The sequence below is a fragment of the Oryzias latipes genome, chromosome 18, assembly GCF_002234675.1.
Source record: "Oryzias latipes chromosome 18, ASM223467v1".
NCBI lineage: Eukaryota > Metazoa > Chordata > Actinopteri > Beloniformes > Adrianichthyidae > Oryzias > Oryzias latipes.
In genome coordinates this window covers 21,131,161-21,145,332 of record NC_019876.2, presented here as the reverse complement: position 1 = coordinate 21,145,332, position 14,172 = coordinate 21,131,161, and the positions used below count along the sequence as shown (strand labels likewise).

The 14,172-nt window shown below is 39.5% G+C and overlaps 1 protein-coding gene across 2 annotated transcripts in view; it reads left to right on the top strand.

The window, feature by feature from the left end:
- shroom4 (shroom family member 4) overlaps positions 1–14,172 on the top strand; it is a 62,835-nt gene that overhangs the window by 39,818 nt on the left and 8,845 nt on the right. For both annotated transcript variants that reach the window (XM_011487645.3, XM_011487646.3), the window contains 2 exons: positions 7,877–10,748; positions 12,051–12,112. In XM_011487645.3, coding sequence (XP_011485947.1) covers positions 7,877–10,748; positions 12,051–12,112 — 2,934 coding nt within the window. The remainder of the gene's footprint in view (positions 1–7,876; positions 10,749–12,050; positions 12,113–14,172) is intronic.

Below are 14,172 nucleotides of genomic sequence, written 5' to 3'. Positions count from 1 at the left end.
CACAAACTTTGTTTAGTAGTGATTTAGGAACCGGCAGAACCAGCTTTTGCTTGCTGTGAAATATTCTTCAGGAGCCGGCAAGGAAGCCGAAGAGCCGGCGTGTTCTTCATTTTCCCTCCTTTCCTCAGAAATTCCCGCAGCATCTCCTTCGAATGCAAAAGTCTCATACAAGCGTCTTGACTTGTCTAAGTTTTTATGATGAATCAGAGGAATCGCGTGAGAAAAGAAAATCTGCGAATACGTGAAGCTGCATATATTGAAATGCGAATAAGCGGTGGAACACTGTAGTTCATTTAAGAGAATGATATAAAAGAGTTTTAAACATAGAGACACATCAGAGGGATAAAACACAGATTATTTTAACCTCATCAAACATGTGCAGTGCTACTGCTGGGAACACTAGGACTTAGTTTGTTTTCAAAAGAAGGCTAAAACTGGTCTCAGAGTTCAGATCCACAGGAAGTGAATTCCAGAGTCCTGTTCCTTTGATAGAAAGAGCAGATTGAGCAAACACGGTTTTGTGGAATGGTACCTTGCACACTTGTGACTGCTCTGGTGGATTTACTCCAACTCTCCAGCTACAGTGGTATGAGAAAGTGTCAGCACCCCTGATAATTTTCAAGATTTTTCATCATAAATCATTGTTTGTTTGGATCATCAATTTCAGTTAAATATATCATATAGCAGATGAACGCAGTGATATTTGCGAAGTGAAATGAAGTTTATTGGACTTAAAGAAACCGTGCAATAATTACTTAAACAAAAATAGGCAGGTGCGTAAATTTGGGCACCCCAACAGAAACATGACATCAACATTTAGTAGATCCTCCTTTTGCATAAATGACAGCCTCCAATCGCTTCCTGTAGCTTCCAATTAGGGCCTGGATTCTGGTTGAAGGTATTTGGGACCATTCCTCTTTGCAAAATATCTCCAGTTCAGTCAGATTTGATGGCTTCCGAGCATGGATAGCCCGCTTTAAATCACACCACAGATTTTCAATAATATTCAGGTCTAGGGATTAAGATGCCCATTCCAGAACATTGTACTTGTTCCTCTGCATAAATGCCTTTGTAGAATTAGAGCAGTGTTTAGGGTCATTGTCTTGTTGAAGTGTCCAGACCCGGCACAACTTCAACTTTGTCACTGATTCGTGAACATTGTTTGTAAGAATCTGCTGATACTGACTAGAATCCATGCGACCTTCAACTTTGACAGATTTCCAGTACCTGCACTGGCCACACAGCCCCAAAGCATGATGGAACCGCCATCAAAATTTTCTGTGGGTAGGAAATGTTTGTCTTGGAATGCTGTGTTCTTTGTTCGCCAAGCATACCGCCCCTTGTTATGTCCAAATAACTGCATTTTAGTTTCATCAGTCAGTCCACAGCACCTTATTTCAAAATGAAGCTGGCTTATCCAAATGTGCTTTAGCATACCTCAAGCCACTCTGTTTGTGGCATGCGTGCAGAACAGGCTTCTTCCGCATTACTCTTCCATACAGCATCTCCTTGTGCAAAGTGCGCTGAATGGTTGAACGATGCACGGTGACACCATCTGCAGCCAGATCACGTTGTAGGTCTTTGGAGCTGCTCTGTGGGTTGAGTTGGATTGTTCTCACCATCCTTCGCCATGGCCTATCTGAGATTTTTCTGGGCCGGCCACTCCAGGCCTTTGCTTGAACTGTGCCCGTGGTCTTTCATTTTCTCACCCAAATTCCTCACAGTGGAAATTGACAGCTGAAATCTTTTAGCAAGCTTTTTGTATCCTTCTCCTAAACTATGATGTTGAACAATCTTTGTTTTCCGGTCATCTGACAGCTGTTCTGAGGTTCCCATGTTGACATTCTTCAGAGAAGATGCAAAGAAGAGAAAAATTTGCTCTTGGCCACCTTAGATGCCTCTTCTCATGATTGGCTTGACATGTGTATGTAGGTCAAGGGTCAATGAGCTTGTAAAACAAATTTTATGTTCCAATAATTATTGCTAAAGGTAGTCAAATCAATAAAACAACAGGGGTGCCCAAATTTATGCGCCTGCCTATTTTCGTTTAAGTAATAATTGCACAGTTTCTTTCAATCCAATAAACTTCATTTTACTTCTCAAATATCACTGTGTTCATCTGATGTATGATATATTTAACTGAAATTGATGATCCGAATAACCAATAATTTATGAAGAAAAATCTTGAAAATTATCAGGGGTGCCCAAAGTTTCTCATACCACTGTAAAAGTAAAAGTCCTTAAAGGTTTACGTGCCAGTTCATGAAGTCTCTTAAAAATCATTTTTAAAAAGTGAAAATTAATAAAATTGGAGAATGTTAAAATTAGTAAAGCACACACGTCAGCCACAGCTCAAGTCAGGGGAAGTACGAGCTGCCGGTGCCTCCCATTATGCTATCTCGTGTATTTGAACAGGAATTTTTTTTTTTTTTTTGACCAAAGAAACGTTGAAGATCTACACAGAAAAAACTAATCGTACTTGCAAACAAGGCTGTGCCTCACCTGCCTTTCTTGCCTACAAGTCACTGGGTTTAATTGCAGTTTGATGATTTTGTGACAGACAAAACCTCCATAAGACAAATGGAAAAAAGATATTTGAATTTAGAAACATCCAAGCTCACTTAAAGGTCAGGCAACTAAACTGCAATAAACGTCTGATATTGGTATGCTCTTCTGAGAAGTACATTTTTGACTACTATCAGATCCCTGGAAATATACTATAAGAACTTTCAGGAAGTATTAGCAGGTGATGTAGTGGTAAAGTCCAGTGTTTACCTGCGATGCAAAATTCAGTGGTTCTCTGTTCTCAGTCAGGGAGTCATCTTTGTGTCCATGTGGAGGTTCAAAAATGTAGATTGAATTTTTCCAATCTCTGGGAAGTCAGTCTTTGTAATTCAGGGCAAAATAGGGAGGTTTTCTTCACTCGCCACTTGGCAATACCAGTTCACTGACAAATAATTATTTCTTGTTAAGGTATTGTTGTTAATCCTAGCAATTAGATTTTATATTTATAAAAGAAAATCGTCCATCATGCAAACCAAAGGCTGTTTTGCTGCTCTTTTTCCGGGTTCAATTATACTTTTTGAGAGCCTATCTTCCCCTTTAAAACAGTACCACTGACGGAGCTCTGCAAAACCTGGACTTTGTCCTCGTCCTTAATCAAGAGCCTTGGTACCAAATGGCTGGGACCAAGGACAACAAGGTGTAAGGGTCAAGATTCTTGATACCAACAAATACAGGATTACCAATTTTAGGGGTTCTAAACTTTTTTTGGTAAAACTTTCTGCTGATTCTTGGCCTGATGGAGATCATAGAGGAAGTGCTGATTGGTCAGGAGCTTTATAGAACATATATAGAGATGGACACAGCCGGGTGTGACGTTCAGCAAAACAAAGCTAATGCAGTCACCATTTTTCTGCAATACGGATGCCGCCATTTTGAGCCAGTTAACAGTGATTGGTCTGAGTTGGTCTGAGTCAGCGTTTCTTGGCCAGCTTCTGTCGCCAATCAAGAGTAAGCTTATTCGAAGTCCAAACCCCTTCCACTGAAATTGGCTCAGGAAAATTCTTCACTCAAACGTTTGAGGTGAGGGCCAGCAGGCAACACATGCTTTTACTGAGGCATCTGATTGGTCAGTTTATAACTTAAATAAGTTGCGATAGATAAAAAAAAAAACATCAAAAAAATGTAGGATTAGCAAGAAGATTATAAGAAAAAGATTTCAGAGAAAGAGTGGTTATTCTGACCAATAGAACGACTGAGTGACAACTGTTTATGTCCCAATAGAAGTCTATGGGATTTTGGGTCCCAGGAGCCAGGAGATACTTTCTACTTGGAACGCAAGGGGGGGTGCAGTTTTGTCCAGTTTGTATTTATAGTTTGTATCTATTGTCAGTGGAGCTGCCGCATGTAGCAACTGAGACAAAGCTTGTAACAGGTCAGCTGTTAAGCTGTGTGAAGTCAACCATTGGACCTGGAGGGCAAGTTTGTGTTAGGCTGTAAAATATGTGCAGTTTGAACTCCAAGCTTCACTGATTGAGTCTGAACACTAAGGCCATGTATATGGTAAAAAACAAAGAAAGTCTGGACATTCAGTCCATCGGTTTGGATGACTAAGCCGAAAACAAATTTTTCTCCTACCTCTTCGCCTTCTCCCTATACCTACATTTAGCCCTCCAAACGGAGAGTAATGGAAAAATAGTCTCTTCTAATACGGACCTCACTCTCACTCAATGATATCATCAGTAGTTGCCGGTCAGCTACATTAGCGTGGAGCTGCTAGCGCTCGGAAATACATAACATCGGTTTTACAACTTTAAAAAGATCATGCTAAAACAAGAAGTCAGTGCTTGCATTTAAATGTAAACCTCTGTAAATCAGAGCACACCCACGTGAAGAAAAGAGGGACTTTGTAGAATTTGATTTTGGACCCAGCTGATAACCATGCAACCAGAACATTGCTGAGAAGTAACAACAGTCAAAGACTAGTTATTCGGGTAAGCAGGAACAGCATGTGGGGAACTGGTGCACAAGCTGTGGAGCTGCCATTGGATTATATTTAGTACTACATGCACAGTTAGGCATGGCTTCAGACTTTTTTCAGCATTGGAGTGCACGGCTCAGCATCACTCAATATCATCGTTGGCTGAAACACAGAATAAGACTTTTGGCATACAGATGTTATCTCAGAGATGGCTGAAATACTGAAAAAGCTGGAGCTGTAGAACTGAGCTGGTATTGTGCTTGAACCGGTGTTGTTTGGTCTCTATACCAGACGTAGCCGTAGGATGTCTTATTTGGGAGGCTGAATAATGGGAGGCAGATGTTATTGTTGGTGAAAGTGACTTAGTTAAAGTACTACCTTGACAGTGACTTTGATCTGTAGTGTTGCATTTTTAACTTGTAACTAATAGTGTGTTTGTACTATTGACACAGCTTGTATGTTTACCACAGTGATAAGATGTGGCTGGGAGTTTGTTTTGGCTTGTACGGATCTCTGTGACACTGCCTCCCATAGGCAGGATCTTTGAGGGGTTGATTTTACTGATAAAAGTTCTTTTGGAAAGTAGATGGGGGGGGGGGGGTACCCTCCACACCTCTCGTTATCTGGAATATGTAGTGGCTTGTGATGTTGTTTCACTACCACATTTTTATCAAGGACTGTTGCTAGAGACTAGAGCTGCACGATATGAGGAAAACTCACAATTTGCGATAGTGATCAATATTGCGATGAAAATATAACTTGCAATACATGGTCAAATAGCAAAACAACAAAAAACATCAATTCCATTTCACTGCAACTGTTTAATTTAAACAAGAGTCAACATAACTTAAATTATACTCCAAATGACCCTGGTCTACATAGGAAGCAAGCATCTAAAATAAAAGGGCTCCATCCAATTGTTCAAATGCATAAATGGATTCATTTGATTCGTTAAATCCTTCAAGCTGCCATAAGATTCTTTTAGCACATTTAAGGTAACCATTTAATGCAATTTTTGCCATCCCTTGCGATATGCGTATTGCATAGCTTGATATCGCGATACAGATAATTTGTGAAATATTGTGCAGGCCTATTTCCCATTCACTTTAAGTCACAACAGTTACGTTTGCTGAAGCTATTCTTTCTGATCTTACCTCTTCTTAATCTCTGTCATATTTTCCTCTTTACCAACTATGTCTGTGAATTGACTTGTCTGAATGCGAATGACTGTGTGTATGTAAGCTAACCTCTGAAAACTGGCTAGTTTTACAAATACATGTGTGACCGGGGCAGTTATGGAGTAGAATATTCTCAACATCTTAAATAGGTTTCCGAATTTATTGTGTGGATTTCATTTTAAAACAAAAACTTTGAAATTTATTCAGCTGTGCCTTTTTGTAAAGATACTAAACCGATCTGAATCTTTGGCTCAGTTTTATTTTTAAAAAAGTATTAGTGTGCAGTTGAAATGTTCCATCTAATAGAAAGTTAATTAATCCATATGTTTCTGTTGTAGGCTATATTGCTTGACATATATTTGTAAATCTATTTACCAGGAATATATTTCACATTGATTAAACAGAATATTGGATTGTGTATATACATTACATACCAAAAGTTTGGACACACCTTCTCATTCAAAGAGTTTTCTTTATTTTCATGACAATGAAAATTGTAGATTCACGCTGAAGGCATCAAAACTATGAATTATCAGATGTGGTATCATATACATAACAAATAAAGTGTGAAACAACTGAAAATATGTCATATTCTAGGTTCTTCAAGGTACCCAACTTTTGCTTTGATCACTGCTTTGCACACTCTTGGCATTCTCTTGATGAGCTTCAAGAGGTAGTCCCCTGAAATGGTCTTCCAACAGTCTTGAAGGACTTCCCAGAGATGCTTAGCACTTGTTGGCCCTCTTGCATTCACTCTGCGGTCCAGCTCACCCCAGACCATCTCGATTGGGTTCAGGTCCGGTAACTGTGGAGGCCAGGTCATCTGGCGCAGCACCCCATCACTCTCTTTCTTGGTCAAATAGCCCTTACACAGCCTGGAGGTGTGTTTGGGGTCATGGTCCTGTTGGTACAACTAACACAAACTGGATGGAATAGCATGCCGCTGCAAGATGTTGTGGTAGCCATGCTGGTTCAGTATGCCTTCAATTTTGAATAAATCCCCAATAGTGTCACCAGCAAACCACCTCCACACCATCACACCTTCTCCTCCATGCTTTACAGTGGGAACCAGGCATGTAGAGTCCATCTGTTCACCTTTTCTGCATCGCACAAAGACACGGTGGTTGGAACCATAAATCTCAAATTTGGACTCATCAGACCAAAGCACAGATTTTCCAATGGTCTAATGTTCATTCCTTGTGTTCTTTAACCCAAACTAGTCCCTTCTGCTTGTTGCCTTTCTTTAGCAGTGGTTTCCTAGCAGATATTCTACCACGAAGGCCTGATTCACACAGTCTCCTTTTAACAGTTGTTGTAGAGATGTGTCTGCTGCTTGAACTCTGTGTGCCATTGACCTGGTCTCTAATCTGAGCTGCTGTTAACCAGCGATTTCTGAGGCCGGCGACTCGGATGAACTTATCCTCTGCAGCAGAGGTGACTCTTGGTCTTCCTTTCCTGGGGCGGTCCACATGTGAGCCAGTTTCTTTGTAACGCTTGATGGTTTTTGTGACTGCACTTGGGGACACTTTCAAAGTTTTCCCAATTTTCGGACTGACTGACCTTCATTTCTTCAAGTAATGATGGCCACTTGTTTTTCTGTACTTTTTCTTGCCATAATGCAAATTCTAACAGACTATTCCAGTAGGTCTATCATCTGTGTATCCACCTGGCTTCTGCACAACACAACTGATGTTCCCAACCCCATTTATGAGGCAAGACATCACACTTATTAAACCTGACAGGGCACAACCGTGAAGTGAAAAACATTTCAGGGGACTACCTCTTGAAGCTCATCAAGAGAATGACAAGAGTGTGCAAAGCAGTAATCAAAGCAAAATGTGGCTACAATGAAGAACCTATAATATGACATATTTTCAGTTGTTTCACACTTTTTTGTTATGTATATAATTCAACATGTATTAATTCACAGTTTTGAATCTACAATTTTCATTGTCATGAAAAGAAAGAAAACTCTTTGAATGAGAAGGTGTGTCCAAACTTTTGGTATGTACTGTATCTTTGAATACTCTGGCTTTGTTTTTCAATATGTGCTGCTGTCATAATCCAACCAACCAGAACAAAGAACTTTTTTATTTAGTTTTTCAGTTCAGTTTAAATTACAGCTGGAATTTTATTTGGTAAAATATATCAAGCATGTTAATAGTTTTATGTTTAAATGTTTGAATTGATTTTCTTTATCCTTTCCTCTCCACAGTGATTTGCCCATACAGTGGGCTCTGTTGTCCAGACCAAACTCCTCCACAGACAGAGGCAGCTCTCTCGGCTCTGTAGAGAGCTTGGACACACCAACACTTCCTATACAATCATATTCTAATTCCTTGACTCCACCTGTTGACTCCACCCTATTCAGCAACAAACGGGACTCTGCCTATAGCTCTTTCTCCGCCAGCTCAAACATGTCTGACTACGCCACTGTACCACTAAAGCCTGGTGAAGCCAATTCCATGAATAATCTGCTTCAGAGCTTTGAGCCCACTTATCAAGACTACCCTTGTGATACCTTAGCCCTGGGCAGAACATCTGGCAATAGCCTAAGTGAGGCTAATCTGTCTGTTCAAAAGTCCAGATCTTTGACCAGGCCAAGACCAAGGCCCAATGAAGAAAAAGATAGGCCTTTTTCCTGCCTTTGTGAGAAGCAGTTGAGGGAGCTGGATTTAGATATTTTCCATATTGAAGAAACTGTAGGTAATAAAAAGATAACCCCCCCTCAGCCCCCGACCAGAAAGGACAGTTTTAGAGCAACTCGGAGTCGTCCTACCGTCAGCGAAGAGCACACTTTAGCTCTTAGTGACAATGTCTGTCCATCACATGAGGAGGGAAGTAACTCTTCTCTGAACACTAAATGGAGGATTGAAAGCGTTCCAGTTACAGAAGACAAAAAACACAAACATTCTGAAGATGAGACTGTGGACTCTGATTTTATCCAGACACATACACAACACTGTAAAGAACTAAGATGTGACTCTTGTAACGATTCTGAGACGGATAGCAATGTAGATCTCCTCTTGGAAGCCTCGTCTCCCTCCAAAGAACCAATTATCATTCCTGGCTCCACTTCCTTGTCATCTGAACTGGATGACCATGAGCAGTCTTTTGTCATCCGTCACCAGACAAAGAAGTCTTCTACATTGCTCCACAGACACAGTGCCCCTGGGAAGCTTCTGGCAGCACAACTTCAGTTATTGGAGCTTAACACAAACAGCTGTTCTTTAGCGCCCCAAAACCCATCAGAGATTTTTGAATACTCATCATCTCTCTGTGGCAGCCAGCAGTTCAATTTGTCAGTACCCCACCCAAAAACAGAGGACAAGGGAACTTTCCACAGCAGTTTTCTAAAATCAAACCAAGTGGGAAGTAGCCAACGTTCAAGTCCAGAATCTTTGTTCTCAGAAGAAGATTCCAAGAATTTAAGTGAGAGGCAGGGGGTTGTGAATGTCAATGTAAGTTCCCTTCCCCATGGCCACCATCAGATGCCTTTAAATCGTTCTGCTAGTGTACCAGATGATCCCATTAGATCAATATCTCAGGAGGGTCTAAGCCCTGTCCTTCTGGTGAACAGTAAATTTCTTCCTATTGGTGGTGCTGCCAGTGTGGATAATTTAGTAAAGGAGGCAGTGGACGCAGACATGAGAAGAACTAGTGAAAAAAAAGAGGATGATAGAGCAGAATGTGTGAACAAGTCGGACTCACTAAGGACCAATCGTCAAAATCGTCGGCGGAGTGAACGATTTGCTACCAACCTCCGCAATGAGATTCAGAGGAAGAAGGCTCAACTTCAGCATAGTCATGGATCAGACAGGTTACCGTGCAGTGGAGAAACTGTCCACGAGGAAGGTTTAGAACTTAACGAGGAAGAAGACCCAAAGGGTTCTGTCAAAAGAAAAAGTAGCAAAGGAACATTAGTCTCACCTCAAATTTCTCAAGTTTCTCAAACATCAGCTACACCCAAGAATTTAAACATGTCAAGTGGATCACGGTGTGATGTTTTACAAACTCAGCCAACAACCTTTTCTCTGAACAATAACCCACCCAGGCAGGTCCAGAATGCAGACCCAAATACACGAAGATTTGGTGTTGGCATCAGAGTTGTAGAAGAAATAGCTCCTGTTGGGAAGGCTCGTCGTTGGCGTTGGACCCCCGAGCATAAACTACAGCCACAAACAGATGGAGATCGACCATGTGAAGTCCCGGGTGGGAGGGTTCTAGGGGTAACGGGGTCCATTCATGGAGTTTGTGCGTTCACGTCTTCATTTACCCCTTACTGCAGTGGCTCCCCTTCATATTTTCAAATGGAGGAATGTGACATCCTTCCATTTGCTGACAGAATGAAATTTTTTGAGGAGACAAGCAAAGGCACAGCTATGCCCAGTGTCTCAAATATGTCAATCCACAGACAGAAAAAGCACATGTACCGTTCAGAGAACCATGCAGGGGAGCTCAGTACAAAACAGAGGAAGTTCTCTTATCAGGGAGGACCTTTACAAGAAAGTATCCAGTCTCAAAACAGTGTAGAGTTCAGAAGACGGTCAGTAAGTACCATTACAGAGAGACAAAACGAGATGGACAGAGAACAAGAAAAATCAAGAGAAAGGGAATTAAAATTAAGGGAGATGGAGAAATTTGAGAGGGATTTACTAAAAGACAGTGGGAGGCTGAAGGAGACTGAGCAGGAAAGGGAGCAAGAGGGGCATGATAGGCAAAGGTTGAGGATAAAACAGACGGAGCTTGGAAGCGGGAAAGATGATAAAGGCCGCGTTCAATCGTATATCAAGCAAAGAGGGAAGGAGCTTGAAGGAGGCAAATCCACGGAGAAAGATGAAGATTATCCGCTCGTCTTGTGTCACGAGTGTTGCACTAATTTTGCCATGACAGAAAGAAACCAAGGCTTCCAACAAATGCACAACCATCCCAACTGCCATGCCAATCAACAGACTTCCCACTGCTGTCAAACCCAGAATCATGTCTTTCGATCAGCCTTTCATCTAGTCAGCCCTCCGGAACAGCCGATGGAATCTCAGCAATCATTTAGTCAGAAGTATAGAACAAGGAGCTACACACCCACGGAGGTAACTGCATGCTTTGACTGTCTTTGTTTTTCTTTGTTATAAATAGTTTGAAAAGGTCAAAGACGTTAGGCCCCTTTGAGGTTTATTTAAACTTTTTGGGCAAAAAAAAAAAAAAAAAACAGAATGTAAAATCTTTACTAATTCTGCTTTAGGTTACAAGTTTGTCTAAGATTAAAATCTTTGTAACGCAGATATATAAATGGCTAATTAGGCGATAATAGTTATCATCACTGATATTGCATTTTGGCACATTCCAATATTTGATGGTTTTTGTCCCATCTGGGCATTTGAGTTTTGTTTTTTTCAGAAAGGCTAATCAGGGTTAACTGGACCTACTCTGAATAGGATAACTCTTAAGACATCACACCTATAAGAACAGGAGAAAGCCTTCATCAGTGAGGTTCAGAGTTCAACAAAAAGCCAACATGTCTGTGAAAGAATAAATCCAAATGGGTTTTTACACTGAGTTTGAGCACAGATTCTTTTTGCCAATCAACTGTGCCCTTTAGAGGTTGCCATAGCAATATATAGAGACACTTTAAACGACCATAGCACAGTTGTAGCAGCTTTAAAAAGCTGCAAAAACATAAGAACTGAAGTTGCACTTAAAGTGAAAAACGATTGCTGTTCTGCAATGAAATAGAATTCACTGCTTCAATAACTAATTTACTGAGGCAATGAACCGAGACTATAGGAGTTATCCAGCCTTGGGAAACCATTTAGCCTGAATTTATGTATTTACCCCCTAAACTTAGTCAGGATTTCCACTCAGCCTGCTTTTCGGGGGGAAAAAAGGCTAGTGTTCTGCTAATGCTGCTATTTTTTGCAAATCAGCTTGGCTTGTGTCAGAGATTTCAAACAGTAACCGAACCTACCAATAATTTTCTTTTTCCAGCCCCTTACTTTTTAACTGTATTTATGAATTGAATGTAAATTGAGCTTATGGTTGGTGACCAGCACTTTGGAGGATGTCAAAGTATGAACTAATGGGTTCTAACCTTCCTGCAAAACTGAAGAGATTCTGTGAAAGTGGAACCCTTTTTATGAATGTCATACATTGTGTCAGCTTCTCCTTTTTGTCCCATCATTATTGACATGAGTAACCCAAATATTTGTTTGAAACTTCATGCAAAAAGGCTAACTGATGTTCACGTGAATATTTCTTGGAAAGAAAGACCTTAAAAATTTGATAACTCTAAATAACCTTTTTATTTTAAAACACAGGGATAAAAGAACTGACTAACAAAGCTTTTTCTATTCTGTTATGCAGTATTGTGTTTAACCATCTTTAAATCTTAACAGATGTATCACTCCAAGCAACTGGGGGCAAGCAAGCTCAGCAGGAACTACAGCCTGAGTGAGAGGTGAGACACTTCCTTTGCTAGCGACATGCAGTAAATAAGAGAAGAATGTTGTTTTTGGCCTTTTTTTTGTTCTCCAGATTGTGTTAGGATGTTTGTGTCCCAGCAGTTCAGACACACTGCTCCATTTCTGTCTTCTGTTAGTTACCATCTGGGTACACGAGGTGTGGCCAGCCCATTATTGTATACCAGTGGGAGGAAATCCTTTTCAGTCACGCCTGACTGTGATTTGACCATAAAGAGCTCCAAGTGTTCTAAACATTCATCTATGCTCTAAAAGTGCCCTCATTAAATGTGGTTTACTCTGAAAGAAAAGTCCCAGAAAATGAAAGGGAAAATCAGTCTTCTCGTGTTCTAAGAGCACCTAGTTAAATACTTTATCTAAAAGGAGAACTGGGAATTATATTTACGTCAAGAAGAAAAAAAAAATCTGTTATCAGTTTTTAAAAGATTTCGAAATATTTCTAAGCTAAACATTTTAACGTTTCGTTGTTCAAGAAAGCTTTTTACATGCAGTTATGATGTTTTACTTATTGAAATGATTAAACTTTTTTAGATCGTTTTAAATTCATGTTTTTATTAAGTGCATTGTCTTTTTTAATTTAACAAAAATAACAGAACCTGGACTATTTGAAGCTAAAATCATTTGAATATGATTATAATTTGTGTTTTAAAAAAACATTAATTTTTTTTAATATCATTTTTGTTACCAAAGCACCAGAAATAAAGTTATTTCATCATAGTAAAATTCTAACTTACATTATTTTAAATATTATTGTGAAAACCTCTAACTTTTTATTTTAACTTCTATGAAATCGAGCTCAATAGTTAATAAGAAGTAACTTATTAACAAGTTACTTAATTAACAATATTGGACGATTGTCCAAATTGGAGAATTTATATCATATTTTCCAAATCTCTTCAGTGCCCTGTAAAAAAAACATAACAAAACATTTGCGGTGTCAATGCAAGCGTACAACGTGAAGTAATGCAGTCATCTTAATCCAAGAAAAAAATCATTTTGGAAAAAGAGTACTTAATAATGGTTCAGCTATTACATAAAATGCCAAGGTTTTTTTTATCATTAGTGTAGAATAAGCTAACTTAACCTGAACTTTTGAGGTTTCATTCTTATATAGTCCTAAATTGTTTGCAAAAGCATCGAACAAAGTGGTGCAGTGATGTTTTTCTGCATCTGCGGTCTACATTTGTCCCATTAAGTAAAAGAAAAAACGAGATTAATTCACTCAGTGCTTTCTGAGAAAAGAGAAAAAAAGTACTTACTGGAAAAAACTAAATATTTCTCAGTGAAATCAAGTTCACGTTCAACATAAATAAATAAATAAATAAATAAATAAATAAATAAATAAATAAAAGTCCTCTCTAGTGAAAAATGGTGGGGCTGTCTAGGATGTTAAAACATACATTCTTTGTGTCAGTGTAATAAATTCAGTTATTTTTATAATTGTCAAAATTCTAATTTGAAGTTACAATTCTGCATGTAACTAAGATGATCTGCCCCGTCCTGATGGCAGTCTGCTCATCAGGGAGGAGGGAGTGTTTTCACAAAAAACCCTCGTTACAAACACACAAACGTGACAGCCTAAAGAAAAGCAGAACTGTTGTAGTTCAAAACCCAGATCTGTAGATAAGATCAATTATGTTACTTTAACAGCCCCGTTGATCACATGCTCCTCCCTTTTGTAAATTTATTAGCCAGTCCCTGCAACCCTGCTAACATAATACCATGGAGCTTTGACAGTGTTATGAACTGCATCAGTCTGGTCTGAATGTGTTTTTATCTGTCTTGTCACTTCTGTATAAACTATGTTTTCACTCATGATGAAAATCGTCCTTTTATCATTTTAGCTGAAACTGAACCAAACCACCAGGAGACAAACAGATCTGCTGATGTTTAAAACATCCAAATGCTGGAGAGCTGTGAACACTTTATACTTTTACCAACATCTCTTCCTCAAGCATTGTGCAAACATTCTTTTACCGGTCAATATTTTGGCTGTGTAGCAGCTTTTGGCATGCACAATAATGTCATAATATGTAAC